The 19,114-nt window shown below is 41.1% G+C and overlaps 1 protein-coding gene across 8 annotated transcripts in view; it reads left to right on the top strand.

Moving 5' to 3' along the window:
- TGFBR3 (transforming growth factor beta receptor 3) overlaps positions 1 to 19,114 on the top strand; it is a 218,841-nt gene that overhangs the window by 133,673 nt on the left and 66,054 nt on the right. For all 8 annotated transcript variants that reach the window (XM_078332415.1, XM_078332413.1, XM_035252123.3 and 5 more), the window contains exon 4: positions 5,945 to 6,082. In XM_078332415.1, the coding sequence (XP_078188541.1) occupies positions 5,945 to 6,082 (138 nt within the window). The remainder of the gene's footprint in view (positions 1 to 5,944; positions 6,083 to 19,114) is intronic.

The following is a 19,114-nucleotide window of genomic DNA, read 5'->3' as shown; positions in this document are numbered from 1 at the left end:
TTGTGAGCTGGAGCCACGAGTCCATCCAGGAGCGCTGTGGTGCACTTTAGGCCAGAATCCTGCAGGGCTGCGGTGTGTTCGTGATGTATACAGTCCGCTATTCACACAACGTATCTTAATGCCGAAGAATGATAGAAAAGTGCCTGTCTGTGTCCTCAGACTTGCATCAGTAGTGACCTGCTGAGGGCACTAGCCCCGTTCCTCCTCTGGAACCACCCACACATCAGGGTCTCCACTCCGCCGGCCTCTCTTCCTGCAGCCAGGGGAGCTGTGGTTACTCTGGGAAGGAAGGGCCTGGGTCTCTGGAATCTCCTTGCAGTGGCTCCCAGGACCCCTTTAAAGGGTCATGATCTGTAGTTTCATAAATACTCTTCTGTTTATATGAGCTCTTGCCCCTCAACCCCCAACCCAAATTTAGTTCCCAGTATTTTTCCAGGGCATACAAAATATGGAGCAGAGCTTATTTCTGCATCAAATTTGAGACTTTTATTTTAGGTTTTTTTTTTTTTTTTTGTCTCTTTTGTGGTTATATTAGATTATTTTCAGAGGCTCCCAGGGAATCCTGAATCATGTCCTTTTTGTGGGGAGGGGTGATTAGCATTGAAATGGACTGACCGTGTCCCTCTTACCATGTTAAGTAGTTTCAAGACAAAACCATTGGGAAAGAGCTTGCTATCATTTGACCAAGGAGAATGGTCAGTTGAGTGCCCCAGGTCATGATGGGGACCCTGTGTGTGTGTGTGTGTATGTGTATGTGTGAAGATTTCTTGAATTCAGCACCAATTGATTGTATTCCTCTAGAAATTCAGAGAAATATAAAAACAAAGAGTAGGGAAAAACTTAAAAGCGCCAAATCCAGTTCTCTAAATATATTTTGAGGGAATCTTTTTATACCAATTCCCAAATGGTGAAAGACAAGCAATAGCAAATAAAATATCAGCTGTAGGGGTTCCTTAGACCAGAATATACTTTAAACTCTGCAGCAGCAACTAAGTTAATGCTGTTCCCATCCCTAGCAATCAGTTGCACATTTTAGATCCATCTAGGGTCAGTTTTGAGTTCCTAAAAGTCATATTGCCCAAATGTCAGTGAAATTTGAGTTCAGCGGTGGGATCCTAGTGTCTTGAAATAGGTTTGTGCCTTTCCATTTGTGTGTGTAAAGTGTGGGTGCTGGGAGACCCAGAGTCAGGATTTTTCATTTACTACCCACACTGTTGCCAAGTGGATGTCTCCTTATCCCTAAAGAGGGGAGAGATAATGGCTATATATAGACCAGCGTGTGATTTTATGGGTCTTCGTTGTAGGCACACTGTTGGAGTTCTTTTCTTATCTTAGTGTAAACTGATTATTGAACCATCCATTTCAGAGAATTATTTGGTCTGGTTTTAGATAATAGGAGTCTCCCTAGTAGTGTTTTGGATGACTTCATTGCTTCACATGTCCAGAGGGGCTGTTCTAAGAATCAGAAATGTTGAAATGGACCTCACTGACACGTTAGCAAATTGGACAGCTGTTAGACTTGAATATCAGCTGCTTTGCTCACTTTGCTTTTTTGTTTGTTTTAATGAGCCCCTGAAGTAGGGGTCTAACTAATATATGTTCTGAAATCTCTATGGTAGAAATGCCTTGCATCTATATTATGAATCCTGGGAAATTCAAAACAATTTTCATAAGGAATCTTTTCATAAAGCAAGTAGGGTGTCCCCCTCTTCCTGTAATTCATTTTCATAAAGTAACTTACAGAGTTTGAGACAATAGATAGTTTTTGCTTATCAAAGATAATCTTTGGAGAACTGCGAAGCCTTCACTGTAACAAGGTCCAGAGAAGATTGTCCTTGCTACTTTCTGCTAATAATGTGAGCAAGGACATGCTTCCCAAGTGGTAGATAGGGATGTGGTCTTTCCACTCAGAGGCTTTGTGTTCCTTAGCGTTGTCCTTGACTTTGATCAAAGTTGTGTTCAGATTCCCCAGAAAAACACTCCAAAGATCTGCTTTGGATTTCTTTATAAAATCATGTATTTGTTGCATTGCACAGATAACTGCAGAAGACCATGTATGAATAGATGTTGTAGAATAGATTAGACCAATTAGCTCTTTTCCATTTAGGGGAGGAATCAGCAATGTATGAGGGATGGTGTTTACATAAGGAATGTGGCAGATCAGATTTGCTTGCATTTTCTCACACCATCAGGAATACCAAATATCCAGCAGTTTGAGAGCAGCATGCTTATTATCACAGGAACTTCGGGATTAGGCTTCACCGACCAGAATGTGGTCAAAGTATGGGATTCACCAGAAACTGCATGTGAAAGTTTTTTTAGTTTTGAGTCATCCTCTATGAAGCTCTCCTCCTGAAAGGATGACATCTTAAGACCAGAGATGTAATTTCTTGCTAAATCAGAAATTTTTTTTTTGTTACCATTTTTTTTGTTACCATTGTTGCTGTTAGAACTTTCTTACTCTTTTGCAATGGGGTTCTTAGCCTGGGTTAATGGGTGCTTAACCTGATTTCATGGGCCCTGCAATGAATGTAGTTCCCTGACATTGTGTGCAAAAGTTTGTGTGATATGGATGTTTTTTGTTTGGTTTTGTAAGGAGAGGGTTTATACATGCATTGAGTTCTCAAATGCTCTGTGACTACCAAAGACTTACAAAGAAGCCAGTGATTTTGAGACTGGTCATTGCTGCTCCCATTGAGCTGCATCCTCTTTAGCTCTACCAATCTTCACAGCTCACATGGTCCCAGCGTCGATTCCCTATCGCTTATGAGCCCATAGACAAAACTGTTAACCTGTATTTTTATGTGTAAATTTGACATAGGATTGATGGTCAACTCTTTACACTACTGTTTGGATTTCCAAGCTGGAGCTTGCTGGGTAGTCTTTGTGTCATTTCTTCATGGGATGTTTATTTGCTGTAGTCGCCTCAGCATGGCCTTGAGACCATGCACACTGGACAGTCTAACCACAAAAAGCTTCAGGATGTTCTTATATTTGTAACTGCAGTCTATCCTGAGCTATACTTGATATTTTCTTTTCTCTTTCTTTTCTTTTATTTTTTCCAGCCTGGGAGAAATTGGGCAACTTAGCCAGGAATTCTTTGAGATACTGCGGTGTGTTCTCTCCACATTTCTGGAAGCTTTATGTGTGGTTCTTTTGTTAGTTGTTTTGGTTGTCCTCTCTCTTCCCTTCAGCAAGATTTACTCAAGCAGAGGAAGCATAGAAAAGACAGGTTCCTGAGGGATTAGGTGAGTGAGCGCTTGCAGGACTCCTTGTCCCCGCCAAATGATCTTTTAAAGAAACTATTGGGTATTTTTCTTTGAATTTCCCAATTGTAGTGTGAATTCTTCTTTGCCAAATGGCTTTTGGGGCTTTGCCTGGACCCCGTGTGCCAGAGTCAGAGATTCATCTTGGCCAGACACTGCCACATATTGAAGAGGGAGCTGTTTCCAGGAAAGCTCAGAGAGCCGTGGCTCCTAGAAATCTTTCCTTGATTATATGAGCCAGGCTTCAGCACTTCTGACCATCTGGAAAATTCTGGACCTGAGCATCAATATCTGTCTCATGGATCTTTTTATTCTCATTTCATGAGCTTTTATTTTAAATATCTTGTTCATTTGAGATACATACTTATTAGTATTTTGTAGTATATATTTTGACCAAAACTTCTGCTTATCTATGAACTCTAAGAATTATATGCCTGTGGACTACAAAGAAAATCTTCAGAAGAAGGGTTGCTGTAACACCTGCAGATATACATTACTATTCTTCGTGCCATTATGGTACTCAGTGAATAGTCTTGGAATAAATAAATAAGGAAACCTTTTACTGATACATGCTGTTAGTGAAAGTCAGTGTTGCTTTGCAGTTTTCAGGTACTCTTGAAAAATGATGGTTTCATCCCTCCTTCATTCTCCATAGTATGTGTCTGTCTGTTCAGTACAGTTCGAATCTTTGCCTCTGCTGTTTCTACAGTGTCTCTTCTTCTCAGTGGCTATCAATCTGTTTATTTCTAGATGCAGACAGCATCTCCAAAGTGTGCTGTGCAGTAGAGTCTTTACAACCAATGAGCACATTATTTTGCTGTAGCTCTACTTGACATCACTGTTCATTTAGTGGTTTGATTTAGCACTATGCTTATGCCAAATATAAAACTGATTCTAGCTATGTCCAGAAATAGCTCATGAGAGTTAGAACGTTGCTTGTTTTTGTATTTTTTTTTTTTTTTGCAAATTAGCCAGCCAAATTTCTTTGAACCTTTTTTCCCTTTAGGTAATATATATATTCATTTGCTGTGATAAATCAATATTTATTATTATGTATAATTACTTCCTGACCTTTTGGCTAAGATCAAGTATATTATTGTATATATGATAAGCACAGTTTTTAAATTTTTTTAAGCAAAGTCTCTGTAGCCCAGGCTGGAGTGCAGTGGCATGATCTGGGCTCACTGCTCACTGCAACCTCCACTTCCTGGGTTCAAGTGATTCTTGTGTCTCAGCCATCTGAATATCTGGGATTACAGGCACCTGCTACCATACCCGGCTAATTCTTGTGTGTGTTTTTAGTCGAGATGGGGTTTTTCTGTGTTGGCCAAGCTAGTCTCAAACTCCTAGACTACAGTCCACTTTGGAAATTAAGACATGCATACTCAAGTTAGTGAATAGATGGTACAAGTTATTCATAGAATACTTTTGTGGCATTGAAAAGCAGAGAATTATTGGTCATAAGCGGTCCCTACAAAAAAAGGTAGCAATATGTCGAGATCACAGGGGGCTAGCAGCCATTGGGAAAATGTGAAGTATTCCAGCATTGATTGCTGTGTCCCTGAAGGTTGTATAGACTCAGATCGTGGATCTAGACCATACCATCCTCATGAGGATTCTAGCTGAGATGTACTGTCATTCCCAGTGCATCACTCAGACTGTGTCTTTCTAGCTAAGTCCTTTTTTGTCCTGTCCCTCCCTTATTACTTTATGGTTATCTTTGATGAGTTCACTCTGTTTAAATGTGTGATTCTTGGGTCTTGCCTTACCCCTCTGTATGGAAAGCCAGTGTGAGACAGACGGTTTGAAAGTATCTAGTCAGTATTTTCTCATATATCCTTTGGTTCTCCTACGTTCATGTTGCCCTGGGCTCACATGTGCCAAGAGGAGTTTGTTGAGTCCACGCTTTGCAGCTCTGCTCACAGGTGCTTTTTGGTGATGTTAATGACAACAGCCGCGACCTGCAAAAGTCCCTGATCTGCTGTCAAAATTGGCTACAGTTTTCATATCCGGTTCATGGTTTCCATCCCCGTTTTTGTTGTTGTTGTTTGACAGGGCTGTATACAATCGCTTTTTGCCCTTTGTGTCCTCTGTGCTTCATGTGTTTGGAAAGGCCGTTCAAGCTAATAGCTGAGACGCCGGACGCCCTCGCAGCCTTTGGCAGCCCCGTCTCTCAGCTTTCAGCACTTTTCCTTGGCAGAACCCATTTCACTTTATAGAGGTTGGAGCTTACCTGGAGGAGAAGAAAGGTCATTTCTCTGGAGATCTAGAGGGATGACCCCACCGCCAGGGGATTTCATTTTCCAATTTTCGCCTTAGGTGACCTAAGGCTTAAAGCAGGCTTGAGGGAAGGTGACTTTTATTATTCCACCTTTGCTGATTTTGGAAAGAAAAAAAATGTGTTCTCTTTATTTGTTCCTTGACAGGGAGCCAAATCATGCTTTGGTTGAGATTAGTGTGGTTGAACCACATGAAATAGCCATTTTGTAGTAAAAAATGATCAAATACTGGCAATATCATCTAGTTCAACTTAATGTATCTTACTCATAGAATGTGAGCTTGCTTATAGCTTGTTTCTATTGATAGTGAGTTGTGAAATAGTATTCCAGAGGCTGCTTTAAGTGATTTTCATGGAAAGCCAGGGCTAAGATTTCTACCCTCTTTCTGTTGCTTCCTAGGTCACACTTCACCTGAATCCTATCTCCTCAGTCCACATCCACCACAAGCCTGTTGTGTTCCTGCTCAACTCCCCACGTCCCCTGGTGTGGCATCTGAAGGCAGAGAGACTTGCCACTGGAGTCTCCAGACTGTTTTTGGTAAGTGCTTAGCACCCTCCCAAACTGATCCTTAGCACAAGGATATAGTGATCTTTAAACTTTGCCCAACTTTTGAAAGAGGCTTATTTTACTGAAATAATACCAGAGTCCATAGAGTGTTCGAGTAGGAGGATGCACTTAGTGATATTTGGATACATAGATACCCATTCACAGAAAGCAGACACACCCGCCCGTCTTCTGTGGATGGAGGGTCGGGTCTCGTACGCACGTCAGAGCAGGACCTGTCGTCGTACTCTGTGTGGCCTGAGCTTTGGTTTCAGCTCTGAGACCAGCCTTGTACCATCAGGAATGCTGTAAATATTGTAACTGGCTACCGGGTGTGTGGTCCTAGACCACAAAATAAATATGCACGGACCCATACTATTTGTATATAATGTGGGCCTAATTCCTGACATGAGGATCTGATTTTTGAGAAAGTGACACAGTGAGCTCCAAAATGAAGTCATTTGTATTTTATTAAAAATACAAGTTGGAACCCAGCTCTCGTGGAAGATCCAAATATTACCTACTATTTGTAAATCATGTCCCTTTGAATTTGCCAGAACATTCAAGTTTGCTAGTTGTGGAGAAATAGATGGGTTGTTTGGATGGAATTTTTTTGGTATGATATCATGTCTGATGATGAGCAACACTGCAACTTGGTAGTGGTAACTCACATTGTCTGTTGTGAGAGCTGCAGGCTAATGTCCTAACTGCAGCGCTTGAGGCCCTAAACCTCTCTTGCTAACAAGCATCCAAAACAAGTGGAGTCCCCAGTTAATAGTTTTCCTCTTGCCTCATGAATAAACTTTGCCAGTTAATGACTCTCAGTCCCGATCTGTGGTTTCTGTTCCCTGTATTCTAAAAACTCAAAGATTCTTGTTGAATAATGTAAGAACCCATAGTCACTACAATTATTATAGTAAGTATGCAAATGAGTACAAGGGAGAAAAGGAAAAGCTCATCTTTTACTAATAAATATGGAAGGAAGAAAGAACTTATAAAATGATCATTTTGCAACCATCATAGTAAACGTTGACAAGGCAAGAATGATCAACAGATGCTAAACTAGCAGAGGTGGAGGGAGTTCGGGAAATAGTATATTTAGATGTTCTTAAAATATCTTTTACACAAATTACTTATTAATGACACATTAAAAATAGTGACTGTATACCTTGGGGATACCCAATGATACCTTAACCAAGTGATGAAAATTCATGTCAGCCACATGGGGCAGATGGATGTTGTGTGCCTATAAGTGAGAGGGAACACTGCATCACTTTTGTAGTATTTTTGCCAGAAATGTGTATAACCTGAATCTAATCATGAAGAAATGCTGACAAAACTAAATTGAATGATATTCTATAAGATAACTGGCCTGTACTCTTCAAAAGTGTCAGTCATGAAAGACAGAGAAAGGCTGGGGATACATTCCAGATGAAAGGAGACAAAAAGACACGGGTGACCCTGAACTGGATTGTGTTGGGTTGGGAGTGGGGCAGCTGCTATAAAAGACATTATGAGGACAGTGGATGAAATTATAATTGATCCTATAGATTAAAATATTGTATCAGTGTTCTAGTTCTTGAATTTGGTAATGATGTTTTTTATGTAAGAGAGTATCCTTCTTAGGAAACATACTTAATACTCTTAAAGGTTAAGGGCTTAAAGGTCAGATCATTCAGTAAAGAACATGTTGTATAGAGAGGAGAGAAAAGCAAATGTGGCAAGACTTTAAAAACTGGTGAATCTAGTTAAAGGGTATACTAGAGTCCTTTGTACTAGCAACTTTGCTGTAAATTTAAATTAATTTCAAAATAAAACTTTTAAACTCAAAACGTACATTTATAAGGTGAGTATTATTGATAACTTTATTGTAGCCTTTTCTGGGAATTGTAACTCTAATTACTTCTATATTAAAAAGGCCAAAACTCAGTAATTATTTCATTGTTATTACTAGTACATTTATTTAGCACTTAGGACATTTCAGGTCACTAAATGCTGTAATAATTTATCTCATTTAATTCTCACAATCACCTTCTACAATATGATAGTGTAGGTTCCTTCTTGTAGATGAAGAACTAAGATTTAGAGAGGTTACGTAGTAGCCCAAATCACATGGCTAGTTACTTGCAGAGTTTGTACTCAAACCCAGATAGGATCTATTCTACAAGATCTATGCTAAACTGTCTGCCTTCACCCTCATAATCACTGTCAGTCTCCTCTAATTAAAGTTAGTTGTGATAGTAAGACTAATGGCTCTGATCATAAAGGCATATGCACATTTAGCCCTTGTACTGTAGAGCTGTACTGTCCTATACTGTAGGAAATAGCTGTGCATGGCTACTTAAGTTAATGAAAATTAAAAATGCAGTTCTTCAGTCCTGCTTAGCCATATTTCAGGTGCTCAGTAGTTACATGAGGCTAGTGGCTACCACAGTGGGCAAGTTATGGAGACATGATGAGCAAAGGCAGTGTATGTCCTGGTTTGGATCCAAATGGTGACCTTGGGCAAATTAAATTCTCTAAGCCTGATTTTTCTCAGGCCCTCTATCATAGGGTTGTTATCTTGAGTAAGTGAGATTACGTATAAAATGTTTGTAGACGTTACCTGTCATTGCTGCTCTTATTTATTTCTAGTCATAGTAAAAAGTATGTGGGATGGGTGTTGAATTTGCATCTGTAACTATTATGAAGTATCTAGCTTGGCTGGCCCCAGATCGAAAGGAGTTCTGTTTCTCTGGGCTATAGGTCCAAATGAAAGTGTGGGCCACGTGTGTCATAGCTGTACTTACCACTGTCTGGATTCTTTCTTCAGTCTGCCGGTCCATGGGTTTTGAGGGAAAGTGCCTTACTCTTAGTTATTAATTTGCTTTAATTTTGTTTAAAATCTATAAAAACTGCTTTTTGGCCATCAGTTTAGACTAGCAATGAAAGAAGGCGGCAGCTTTAATAAACAATTTTAACTGCAACCCCATTTGGACAATGGCATGTATGGAGATTGCAGATCAAGTAATGAGCCTAAAATTACCAACACGTGGGAGGCAGCATCAGGCGAAGTCAAGGATTTAAATTCCAGGACACCTGAACTCTGCTTTGTTGTCCAGCAGGCTTCCTTTAGGGAAAATTTTTTTTTCCCATCTGCACATTTCTTCATGGCCTGGAAGAGACGATGGAACATCTGTTGTTCATTCACGTTCTCACATCAGCAGACAACGAGCGATGCAAGTCCTATCACAAGCTGGGCCGGTCTCCCTGGTCAGGCTCTTCCCTTCCTCTCTGTGGCCTGAAATGGATTTTAGTGTCTGTTCATCTCCTTGACAGCCTTTGCCACAGAGGATCTGGTGATCAGTAGAAATCCAGTAGTCTGTTCTCTTTATCCATTTTATAGTTAAAAGTTAAAGTTTGGGGATAAGATAACTAAAATGTTTTACATAAAGTGTTCATCAAACACTTGAGAAGGCCCATGGGATCTCTGGAAACTGGGGCTTGGCTGTTTTCATCACTGTCTTCTCCAAGGTTACCCAGGGAGCTTAGAGGAGCTGTGGAGAGAGAATGGGTCTCCTGACTCTCAGTCCAAGACGCATGTGTCCTGGACTCCTTCCTGATATGCTGCTGGAGGGTCTGCGTTTCTGTCTCAGAGCTGTCTACTGTGTATGTAGAGTTATACAATACTTTTAACTTTTTTTTAATAGGATGATGAGAAAAGTTCAAGTAATAGCATCTACTTATTTATCAGGATGTGACCTTTTTATTTAAATGGAGATGTCTGTGTTGTTATGACTGCCCAAATTAAAAAAGGAAAACTTTCATAATCAGTTAGGAGGGTTACCCAGAACATCGCAGCCACCCATGAGGGTGACTAAAAACATACTTTAATACTGCTAATAAAGGCAGGTGTCTTTTTCTGTCAAATCATTTTAGTCCTTCTCACCCCTTCACAGCACAGGCAAGAAGGGGGCGTGTCAGGCAGGGAGAAAGTGGGATTTAGTTTGCTCTGCAGGTGCACCTCCTTTATCTGGTTATTTCGGTTACCTAGGAAATATGAGTGGGATGAAGAGTGATGCTTTCAGGCTGAGTTTCAAGTAGTGAATCTGAATATGACTCACACGCACACACATGATGAAGTTGTCATAGTCTTATAGTTTTCCTTTTTCAGGGTGTATGAGTGGCTCAGACAACAATCAGAAATAAAAATCATCTTACCCTTTCAGTGTGTCATGTTGAAACAAGTAATTTCTTAGAAGGATCACATAAGCCCATTTTTATTTATGCATTCATTTCCACACTGAAAAAAAAAAAGTAGGATAACGTAATGGGGTGATAGATGCCCAAACCTTCAACCTTAGTTTGCTAAAAAAGATTGAGAAGAGCCACAATCTGAAATTGTCTCTAAGGCCATACTACAATTTAAATACACAGTTTCTAGAGGAGAGATACAAGTGGCCAAAAAACACATGAAAAGATGCTCAGTATCATGAGTCATTAGGGATACGCTAATGAAAACCACAGTGAGATGCCACTTCACACTCACTAGGGTGGCTGTAATAAAAAAGATAATAACAAAGGTGTGAAGGCTGTAGGGAAATTGCAACATGCTTACATTGCTGTTGGGAATGTGAAATGGTTCTGTGGCAAACAATTGAGCAAAACACATGGACACAAGACCTTGTCCACAAATGTCCAAAGCAGTATTATTCATAGTAGCCAAAAAGTGGAAGCAACCCAAATGTCCATCAACAGATGGATAGATGAAAAAAGTGCTATATCCGTACAATGCAGTATTATTTAGCCATAAAAAGGATTGAAGTTCTGATATATACCACAACATAGATGGGTGTTGAAAACATTGTACTAAGTGAAAGAAGCTAAACACAGGTCACAAACTGTGTGATTCCAATTTATACAAAATGTCCAGAATGGCCAAATCTATAGAGATAGAAAGAAATTAGTAATTGCCAGGAGCTGATGGGAGGGGAAAACGGGGAATGACTAATAATAATATGAGATTTCTTTTGGGAGGTGTTAAAAATGTTCTGGAATTACATAGTGGTGAATATATCACTTTATGAATATATACAGAAATACTGAATTGTACAGTTTGAAGGGCTGAATATTATGGTATGTGAACTGTATTTAATAAAACTAGTGAGAAATAACCTTGCTGCAGCACTTTTTGTGTGTGTGTGAGGAGGACAGGATCTCACTTCATCACTCAGGCTGGAGTACAGTGGTGCAAACATGCCTCACTGTAGCTTCAAGCCTCTGGCTGAAGCAATCCTCCTGCCTCACCCTCCCAGGTAACTGAGACTGCAGGTGCATGCCAACATGCCTGGCTAATTTTTTTTTTTTTTTTGTATTTTGTGTAGAGACAGGGCTTTGCCTTGTTGTCCAGGCCAATCTCAAACTCTGGTTTGGCCTCCCAAAGTGCTGTGTTTATAGACGTGTGCCACAGTGCTGGGAACGAACTAGATTTGTAAGTGTATCTTTTAACTTTATTCCATGTACCTACCTGATTTTTTTTTTTTTTTTTTTTTTGAGACACAGTCTGGCTCTGTAGCAGTGGTATGATCTCGGCTCACTGCAACCTTTGCTGCCTGGGCTCAAGCCAGCCTCCCACCTCAGCCTCCTGAGTAGCTAGAAGTATGGGCATACACCCCCATGCCCAGCTGATTTTTTATTTTTTTGTAGAAATGGGGTCTCACTTTGTTGCCCAGCTGGTCTTGAACTCTTGGGGTCAAACAATCCTCCCACCTCAGCCTCCTGAGTAGCCAGGACTACAGGCATGTGCCCCCATGCTCAGCTAATTTTTTTTTTTTTTTTGTAGAGATGGGTCTTGCTTTGTTGCCTAGGGTGGTCTCAAACTCTTGGGCAAAGCCATCCACCTGCCTTAGCCTCCCAAAGTACTGGGAGATTACAGGTGTGAGCCACCGCACCTGGCCTCTGATTTTTTTTTTTTTAATCTTGCTTTAATTGTATCTGAAATTTGAGCATTCTCTCCTGCAAAGTCTGTAGACCTGGAGCCCTAGAGCAAGCAAAGTTTTCAAGATGAGACCCTAGTGCCTGGCTTTTAACCTAAAATGCCTAGTTCATAGGCCATGGCCAGCCTCCTGATGTCAGGCTTAGTCACTTCATGTGCTCATAAGGAAAAAAGGCTATCTAAGATTAGAGAAGTTACAAGAAATAATCAGCTTCTTCCAACCTCATTCACTCTTGATATTGCTGTGCTGTGATCTGTGTTTTCTAGCCATTTATCATTAAAATCAGAGAACAAATGTATGTGAATGTGTGTATATTTGAGTGGGGGATGGGGCATGGAAGGGGATTTTGGTCTTTGAGGTACCATTGCTGGAGCTGGCAAATAAAAATAGAGGATGCCCAGTTAAAGTTGGATTTCAGATAAACAACAAGTAATTTTGTTAGTGTACATGCAATATTTGGGACATAACATATACTAAAAAAGTATTCATTGTTTATCTGAAATTCAGGTTTTTGTTTCCAGTTAACACCCTGGCCTGGGTGTTAAGAGGCCTGAGTACTAGTGTTGGCTCTGCCACTAACTAGTTTTACGTCTTGGGGAAAAAAATCACTTAACTACTCAGGCCTCAGTTTTCCTCATTTCTAAAATGAGGGGATTGTATGAGCTCATCTCTAAAGTTCCTCCCAGCTTTTAAACTCTGTGAATCTTTAATAGTATGACTGCTAGATATTATATCCCAATTTAATTTGGAACAGAAACTGGCAAATTGAGCATTGCCTCTTCAGCAAATCCAAATAAATATCAAGGCAGGGCAGTTGAAATAAATGACAGAAATCAAGCTCTGTGCTATTAGCTTTGGATTAAAAACAAATCAAAACTTAATCCTAATGAAAAATGTAAATTGATACATTTAAAACCAGTTTTGTATTTTCAAAAATCGGGGAGAGATGGGTGAAGGAGCTGGAGTTGCCAACATCTAGTTTTTCCTTTTATTTAAACTGGAGGCATTAAAAAAAAAGGTCCAAATATTTTGGGCCTGTGCCACCAAACCACAGGCAGTTCTCTGGTCTGCACTGCAGTTTGGATGACTGACAAGACTCAGTGAAAAACAAGTGCTATTTGTTTTCCTGTGCCTAGTATTTAACTGGAAATCAAAAGGCTAGATTTCCAATCAGTTGCTAAATAGGCCCAGATGTGTGCTCAGCGCGGCCCTAGGAAGGGACATGCACAGCCTACACCATCTCACATGTCCAGCTGTTACCTTTTCATGAAGCCAAGTGATGTGTAACTGAGAGTTGTAGTGTCCAAAAATGCCCTAAGAATAACTTAGACATTCAAGTTTTCTTGTGGAGGAGGCAACTTTTTTTTTTTTTAATTCTGTATTCTATTGTGTTGCATTAAAAAATCTGGAAATAATTTTTTTCTTTTCTAATTTCCTCCTTTCCCTTCTTTGGCAGTTCCTCCACCCCCACGTTTATAAAAAAAACCACGGAATTAGCATACCTGGTATGGTGATTTATGTATCTACTTGTCATTTATCCAGCATCCAGTTTTCTTGCTCATTTATCCAACACCCAGCCTGACTGGGAACTGTGCCAGCTGTGGAGGATCCAGGGAAAACTGGGGTAAATTGCCTGTCCTCAGGGAGCTTCCCATTATGTGGGAGAGCTGGTTGAAAAATTGGGAATTGCAGTTTAGTGTAATAAGTACTATTACACTAAATAATAGTGTAAACTGGAGAGAATAGTAGAAATTGGGGAAAATGAGAATTCTCTTCTTACAAATGCAATCAAGGCAGCTTCCTGCGTGTGGTTGGCTCTGGAGAACAATGTGGCAAATGGGTCAGGGTTGCAGACACAAACATAGCTCTTGGCTTGGCTTGGCCAGAAGCGTTGCTCCTGTATTCCAGGGTCCTGGATATACCAGTTTGGGTTTTCTAGTGAGGGCTTTCCCCAGATAAATTCTCTCTTGAAGGAAGATTAAATAACGAAATGTTTCAAGATTGGTGGTGGTTCTTCTTCTCTTTTTAAATGTCTCTTGTGGAATGACTCATTGTGTCCTGTGGGATATTCCAAGTGGTTGTGTACCATGCATTTTTATTCCGGAGTCTGCTCCTCTGTTGGTTTTGTGGCTTGTCCTTAAGAGCCTTAATTATATGGGTCTTGATCCTCTCATGAACTAGGGTCAGTCAACTACCCTGTTTCCTAGGAATGCGTTTTTGGCCCCATTGTGGTCATTGAGCTCTTCCTGAATGTCACTATGGCAATTAGAACATTGGAAAGAGCCCAGTTTCAACTGGTAAACCTGGCCCAGAAGGGGTTTTTGAAAGACTCCCTGGGATTTATTCTAACTTGCTGGGTGAAGGCTGGTGAATGTGAGTGAGTGAATGGCCCATGGCCCTTGCGAGATTTGCCTGGGTGTATTCTTCCTGAGGAAGACATCCCGTCTGGGAGGGTTCACGCAAGTGTAGACTTTTCCTGGCTCTGGTTGGATTTGTGTCATGTCTGTGTGCAGGCATGGGTTGCAGCCCTGTGAAGGCTTTGCTTTCATTCAACAAATTGAGGTCAAATGAACTCGCTTTCACTGAGGAGGCAAGGTTGGTGTTTCTCTGTGTGGAGTCCCATGGTGTCCTTTAAGACATTATTGTCTAAGACGAATCTGGTAATCAGATGCATCCGCCCTTCCCAAGTGTTGGACAATTGATTGTATCAAATGTCACGTCTCTGGTGCCCTTTGTTGACGTGGTGGCCAGCCTCCAAAGAGCTGTTTGGTAGAAAAGTGACTGTTTTGTTAAGGGAGGTTGCAGAATATTTTATTTCCATGTAATAGGAGAGGGGAAAAAAACAGCTGTCTACCAAGAGATGCTAGGAGGCTGACTTGAAGGCTGTGGTGGTGCCTTGGTCCTCTCGTAAATCATAGACAGTGATGCCCTTGGTAAGGGTTCTTCACAGGTGACTCACACTCCCCATCTCAGAAAGCAACTGCAGGATGGTCCAGCTCCTTCCTGGGCACAGGTTGTTGGGTTTATCTGAGGCAACTTGGTTTTTGCACCTCAAGTCCACGTTATCTAACTCTAGCATGGAAGCTGCTTCTGATTTCTGCAGGGGAATCCCTTTAGCCTTTCTAATTTCTGTGTCTAGGATAGAATTTGCATTTCAAGATCTGCTTTTGCCCTTGGTTCCTAACACTTTATCCTTAGATGGCCCAGGGTCTTTGTTGCAACTGTGGGTCCTTAATGCCACTGTGCTAGGGAGTGACCACTGGTTTGCCTCTGCCTTGTCCCATTGAGGTGGTGAATGACACAGTATATACCTGGAAGTCAGGGGCTCATCCATCTGTCACCTCTGGCAAAAGTCTCACAGTTCATTTGCTCTCTGGCCTTTCCATCTTTATCACGGAGAGCCTGTTATTAAGATTCTGTTGGTTCTAGGTGATGCAGACTGCCTGGTGATATTCAGAGCTGCTATTTGGAGCCAGGGCTGCCCCAATCCATTAAAACAGGGTTTTTATATCCTTTTCTTGCAGTTTGGATAAGACAGCTGTGGTCTTGCCATAGTGAGGAATAACCTGTGGCCTGTCAACCTCAGCATCTGCCAGACAAATCTCATGGCCTGATGTGAGGATACATACGCACATATGTGTATGTTTAACACTTCTGATGTGTGCCGTGTATGCGGCACTCTTCTGAGTACTTACATATATGACCTTATTTAGTCTTTATAATAAGCCTGTGTAGTAGGTGTTATTGTCTTTAAGATAAGGAAACTGAGACAAAGAGGTTAACATGTACCTGGTCCCATAGCTAGTAAGTGGGGGCTCTAATCCATGGACAGTGCCTAGTAAGTACTCAGTAAATGTTAGCAAGAATAATAATATTTTCCAGAATGGTCAATGGGGACCTCATTGGGAACAATCACACTGCTGACTCGAGGGCATGACTGATTTTATCTGTAACTCTGGCCTCCAGTCTGGAGCCACTCATGAGTGTCCCAAGCTTCAGAACTGAACCCATAGAGCCAAATCAGGGCATTGGGTCAGGTGAGCAAAGTTCTTCTTTCAGCAAAGTGTGTTGTGAATGACTTATTTCAGTACTGGGATCTAGATCATGTTAGTATTTCACTTGGATAAGGATTTTAAAACTGTTTCTTGACCCCTTTCCCAAGAGCACTTTCCCTCTGGGGTCCCAGTTGGAGCATTTCTGGATCAGCTCCACCAGGATGCCATGCCTAATATCTGCAACTATCCTTAACCCTTTGGGAGCTGTTTGTTAATTGATGCTAAATATGTTCAGTTCAACCCTTCTTGGCTTTGACTAGGAGACCACCTTGATCATCTTCAAAGACTTTTCAATGTAGACTGGAAAATGGGTGTGGCCTGCTTAAGAGGTCTCTGCCTTTGCTTCAGGGCTAATATTAGGAAGCTCAAACAAGGCTCTTACACAGTTGTTTTGGGCTAGAGGCCTCACCTCCATTCCTGCCCTCCATGGAAATGTCCTTTAGAACTTTTTCCCCCCAAACTCTTGTAAGACTTGGGGTTGCTGGGTCAGAGTATGCAGCTCTGCTTCGCCTGGGGCTTGTACCAGCCATTCCCAAGAGCTGTTAGTCAGCATTTATCTAGAGAAACAGAACCAGTCAGGGATACATATGAAGAGATTTATTACAAAGAAGTGGCTTAAGGCATTGTGGGGACAGGCAAGGCAATCAGAAGTCCATAGGGAGGCCTTCAGAAAGGGCAGCTCAGGCATGAGTAGATTCTGCTGTCCACAGGTGGAATTTCTTCTTCCTCAGGAAAGCCTTGCGTCTGCTCTTAATGGCTTTCAATGGATTGAATCAGGCCCACCCAGATTATTTGGTACAATCTCCCTTCCTTATTGCCACCTGATTATGGACTTTAATTGCATCTACAAAATACCCTCCCAGCAACATGTAGATGAGTGTTTGATTGAATAACTGGGGAAGCTGGCCCAGACACGTTGACATATAAAATTGACCATCACAGAAATTTTTTTTTCAGTTAAACTTTATTTTTTTTCTACATCCCCCCGTCACCTATATCTGGCATTTCTCCCCATGTTATCCCTCCCTAACCTCCCTACCCACTGCTGTTCCTCCCCTATTTCCCCGCAACAGACCCCAGTGTGTGATGCTCCCCTCCCTGTGTCCACATGTTCTCATTGTTCAACACCCACCTATGAGTGAGAACATGCAGTGTTTGATTTTCTGTTCTTGTGTCAGTTTGCTGAGAATGACTGTCACAGAAATTTTTAAGATTCTTGGGCCATTTGTTGTTTAAGTTGACTTCTAGTCAAGTAATTATTTTGTTTCTGTAACAGTCATTCCTATTTCTGTCTGTCCTTTCCATTCAATTCTCTTCCACTTTGACCAGCACGGTTCCTGAGATTGCTGGGAAAGTTGGGGACAGTGGGAAACAGCCCACCAGGAGAATCTCTGCAAGCGGCAGCTAAGGGTGGAAACCCTCTGCTTTGACTTACTGCTTTTCCTTTTCACTCTCCTCAAAGCCTAGAGACTGTTCCTTTGTATTTGCCTATCCAGTTTTGGTAGAAAGCCTGCCCTAAGACATCTAAGTCTTTGCTGACCTGAGAGCCAGTCAGTTCTCTCACCAAAGGGAGGTGACCTTTCCAGTCCAGTGTTACCTTCTCACAGTGGAAAGAGCATCATTTTTGAAGTCCAGCAGACAGTTCGGATCTGCACTCATTCTTTGCTAAAGGTATGTAATCTGGCCCTTTATCTGATTGCTTAGAGCCCCAGTTTTTCCATCGTCAGATACGAGGATTCAGAATCCATGTGACTTACGAGTGTGCAGCATGAGTTTTTGTGATTAGTATCATATTTCCCAGTGTTTTGTTCACATGAGGCTGAGGGAGTGCATGCCTACCCCACACTACTGATTTCGAGCTTGGTAGCTGACTGCTCTATGGTGATGGACTAGAAAGAGCTCTAGAATGAGAAACCAGGTCTTTGGTTCTATTGTCGATCCTGTTATCTGCCAGCTGTGTGCCTTGGGTAGATCCTTTAGCTTCTATGAGCCTCAGTTTCCTTGTCTGTAAAATGGAATTGAGATTATCAGCCTTGATGAAGAAGAACTCTGTAAAGAGAATTCTAGGAACATATTTGGAGCCAGGCATTTGTAAAATTCAGTTGTGCTCTTGAACTTGGCTTGGCAGATAGGATGTAACTTAAAAGAAAGAAGAGAGAGTCTTCCCTCCTGTGGGGTTCTCCAGGAGCACATTTGGAGGATAAAATTAGAGGAATGTGGCAAGTAATAGTAATCATACGAACATTTAATTTTTTTCCTGAAAAACATCATTTAGATAGACATGCACTTTGAATTTGGGGGTAAGCTCTTCCATCAGGCTAACACTGGCAGATGAGGAAGGGTAAAGCTAGGAGTCTGAAGATTTTTTTGCAAAGTTGGACAGGATTCCTGCATGGCCTGGGGCTCTACTTTGGAAAACTATTAGAAAGCAGCTTGTGCTTCATCAGTTTGGTAACTTGTGAGGACTTAGTTTGTTTTTCAGATGGAATGATATCTTTTGCTTCTCTTTGTATATATATATACACACACTCATGTGTGCTGTTGGTTTGGTAATGTTCCCATGGGAGATTAAAGTATTGCTTTTGTACTGGCTCACGTTCAGGTTTGCCCATGTTTGTGTTTGGAGGGCAGCAGCTCAGAGCTTTCTTCTTGGACATGTGTAAACATGCAGGGTGTTAAGAATACAGGACATTTTCAACTCTTTAGTTTTTTTATATTTCAGCAAAAATTAAGAACAGGATGATCATCATGAATGTTTTGAGAAAAATTAATGTCCAGTATGTTTTAAGTCATTTTACTGGAAGAAAGTAATCTGGTTTTCTACATAAAAGCGAATTTTCAAATGGTTGCATGGATTTATGTTTCATGAATTCATGATTGGCAGATACCATCATCCCATGGCTCATGAATATGTAGCTTTGCAAATTAAGAATGTAGGATCACAGGCATGGAAGTTATTATTTCTTTGAAACGAATCTTTTTAAAAAAGCATTGAG

This window comes from Callithrix jacchus, chromosome 7 (genome assembly GCF_049354715.1).
Source record: "Callithrix jacchus isolate 240 chromosome 7, calJac240_pri, whole genome shotgun sequence".
Classification (NCBI taxonomy): Eukaryota; Metazoa; Chordata; class Mammalia; order Primates; family Cebidae; genus Callithrix; species Callithrix jacchus.
Note: the sequence above shows the minus strand (reverse complement) of the source record. Positions and strands in the feature narration are given on the sequence as shown.